The sequence below is a fragment of the Oncorhynchus kisutch genome, unplaced genomic scaffold, assembly GCF_002021735.2.
Source record: "Oncorhynchus kisutch isolate 150728-3 unplaced genomic scaffold, Okis_V2 scaffold3306, whole genome shotgun sequence".
NCBI lineage: Eukaryota > Metazoa > Chordata > Actinopteri > Salmoniformes > Salmonidae > Oncorhynchus > Oncorhynchus kisutch.
Window position 1 is genome coordinate 153,881 of NW_022265251.1, and position 3,620 is coordinate 157,500.

The following is a 3,620-nucleotide window of genomic DNA, read 5'->3' on the forward strand; positions in this document are numbered from 1 at the left end:
GATCCGAGATCGGCATCGTCTTCATCAACTTCTCAACACCAGGGTTGTAAATCCACAGGGTTTTCCTCCTGGTTGTAGGATTCCCAATTTTATGCTTATTATTCCCACCTGAGTCCCAGAATTTTACAACCAGGATTTCCGGAAAACCTTGGAATTTTTGGAAAGTTACTAGAATTTCGCAATCCTCCACCCCCCCCCCCCCCCTCTCTCAGCACTGTTCCTCCCCCAGGGACTCAGAGTTCTCTCCCAGGTCGATGGAACCTGAGGACCCCCTCATCTTCCCTCTCCCTGGTACTCCAACCAGCCCGGACCCCGCCAGGCCTCCAGGCCCCCCAGGCAGCCTTCCTCCCCCGTGCCCAGGGTAGACCTCCATGGAGCTGGATATGGACTGCAGGGAGCGGTCCCTGAAGTAATGGAAGGCCTCCTGGTCGAGGTAGTTCTGCTCCTCCCTGAGACCCTGCTCGAACAGTTTGCGCTTGTGCCGGAACTCGATGACCGTCTTGGTGTAGGAGTTGAGGGTGGTGACTGAAGCTGCCATGCAGCAGGTGAAGGAGCCCCATGCCAGGCTGAGAGAGAGAGAGAGAGACACACAGAGAGGGAGGGAGAGGGAGAGGGAGGGAGAGAGAGAGAGCGAGAGAGAGAGAGAGAGAGAGACAGAGAGAGAGGTAGAGAGGTAGAGAGAGAGAGAGAGAGAGAGAGACACACAGAGAGGGAGGGAGAGGGAGAGAGAGAGAGAGAGAGAGAGAGAGAGAGAGACACACACACAGAGAGGGAGGGAGAGAGAGGTAGAGGTAGAGAGAGACCATATTAGAGAGACATATTTCCCTCAGATTACACAGATCCACAAAGAATTCGAAAACAAATCCAATTTTGAAAAACTCCCATATCTACTGGGTGAAATACCACAGTGTGCCATCACAGCAGCAAGATTTGTGACCAGTTGCCACGAGAAAAGGGCAACCAGTGAAGAACAAACACCATTGTAAATACAACCCATATTTATGCTTATTTATTTTATCTTGTGTCCTTTAACCATTTGTACATTGTCAAAACACTGTATATATATATATAATATGACATTTGTAATGTCTTTACTGTTTTGAAACTTCTGTATGTGTAATGTTTACTGTTAATCTTTGTTGTTTTTCACTTTATATATTCACTTTGTATATTGTCTACATTCACTTGCTTTGGCAATGTTAACACATGTTTCCCATGCCGAGAGAGAGAGAGAGAGAGAGAGAGAGAGAGAGAGAGAGAGAGAGAGAGAGAGAGAGAGAGAGAGAGAGAGAGAGAGAGAGAGAGAGAGAGAGAGAGAGAGAGAGAGAGAGAGAGAGAGAGAGAGAGAGAGAGAGAGAGATACCACCAGAGAGGTCATGAGCAGATTGATTCAGCCAATGGAAATACCTCTTCTTCCTCTTGAGTGTGTGTTTATGAGTGTGCGTGTATCTGCGTGTGCGTGTCCCAGACAGCAGCTGTCTTGTCTAGCTCTGGCCATAGATGTGGAAGATAGAAAGTCAAGGACAATCTAAGGTACACCCAAATGGCACCCTATGCGCATTAGGCGGAGTCTGGCCAAAAGTAGTGCACTATGTAGGGAATAGGGTGCCATTTGGGACGAAGCGCCTAGAGAAAACAGCCATATGTGTCGGTGTTTGTAAATACGGCTGGGTTGATATGGACACAACGGTCAGTCGTCAGCTGGTTTCTAGATGGATGTGTTCCGAGATGGACAGTGTAGAATGACATGGAATGAATAGAACTTCCAGAATGTTCAGTGCATTCTGGAATCACTGGTTTATATACAACACCATTTCTGCTGCTTTTCGACTGTGACACCAGTGTTTCACTGGAGAAATGTACAGTAAGTAACCAATCATATTCAGACAATGATATGGCTTCGGTATGAGTACCAAACACACAGATAGACAGTATGAGTACTGACCAGAGGGACAGTCATTACTCATACCAAACACACAGACAGACAGACAGACAGTATGAGTACTGACCAGAGGGACAGTCATCACTCATACCAAACACACACACAGACAGACAGACAGACAGACAGACAGACAGACAGACAGACAGACAGACAGACAGACAGACAGACAGACAGACAGACAGACAGACAGACAGACAGACAGACAGACAGTATGAGTACTGACCAGAGGGACAGTCATCACTCATGCCAAACACACAGACAGGCAGTATGAGTACTGACCAGAAGGACCATCCATAGTCCCAGGAGTGGGGTCTCCAGTCTTCAGGACCCAGACTAACTGTGATCTGGAAAACCTGGGTGTACATCATATGGGCCACCATGCCTAGCAGACCTGAGGAGAAGCAGATACACACACACACACACACACACACACACACACACACACACACACACACAGAGGTTTAAAACCTCTACAGGATCGGTGGGTCCCCCCACGGGACGATTGAACTAGCATGCGCTAATGTGATTAGCATGAGGTTGTAAGAAACAAGAACATTTCCCAGGACATAGACATAACTGATATTGGCAGAAAGCTTAAATTCTCGTTAACTTCTCTAGGGTAGGGGCAGCATTGGGAATTTTGGATGAAAAGCGTGCCCAAATTGAACTGCCTGCTACTCAGCCATAAAAGCTTGAATATGCATATAATTAGTAGATTTGGATAGAAAACGCTCTGAAGTTTCTAAAACTGTTTGAATGATGTCTGTGAGTATAACAGAACTCATATGGCAGGCGAAAACCTGAGAAAAAATCCAAACAGGAAGTGGGAAATCTGAGGTTTGTAGTTTTTCAACTCTTGGCCTATCAAATACACAGTGAATTTGGATTACTGGGCTAAACGCGGGAACAAAAAGGAGGTATTTGGACATAAATGATGGACATTATCGAACAAAACAAACATTTATTGTGGAACTGGGATTCATGGGAGTGCATTCTGATGAAGATCACCAAAGGTAAGTGAATATTTATAATGCTATTTCTGACTTCTGTTGACTCCAACATGGTGGATATCTGTTTGACTTGATTTGTTGTCTGAGCGCTGTACTCAGATTATTGCACGGTTTGCTTTTTCCGTAAAGTTTTTAAAAAATCTGACACAGCGGTTGCATTAAGGAGAAGTGGATCTCAAATTCCATGAAAATCACTTGTATCTTTTATCAATGTTTATTATGAGTATTTCTGTAATTTGATGTGGCTCTCTGCAAAATCACCGGATGTTTTGTAACTACTGAACATAACGCGCCAATGTAAAATTCGATTTTTGGATATAAATATGAACTTTATCGAACAAAACATACATGTATTGTGTAACATGAAGTCCTATGAGTGTCATCTGATGAAGATCATCAAAGGTTAGTGATTCATTCATCTCTATTTCTGCTTTTTGTGACTCCTGTGACTAATCTCTTTGGCTGGAAAAATGGCTGTGTTTTTCTGTGACTTGGCTCTGGCCTAACATAATCGTTTGGTTTGCTTTCGTCGTAAAGCCATTTTGAAATCGGACACTGTGGCTGGATTTACAACAAGTGTAACTTTAAAATGGTGTAAAATACTTGTATGTTTGAGGAATTTTTATTATGGGATTTTTGTTGTTTTGAATTTGGCGCCCTGCACTTTC

The 3,620-nt window shown here is 44.3% G+C and overlaps 1 protein-coding gene across 1 annotated transcript in view; it reads right to left on the reverse strand.

The window, feature by feature from the left end:
* Positions 1-208: 208 nt before the first annotated feature.
* Positions 209-3,620, reverse strand: part of LOC109886828 (germ cell-specific gene 1-like protein) — a 46,458-nt gene continuing 43,046 nt past the window's right edge. The window contains 2 exon segments of the mRNA XM_031820376.1: positions 209-566; positions 2,222-2,333. Coding sequence (XP_031676236.1) covers positions 209-566; positions 2,222-2,333 — 470 coding nt within the window.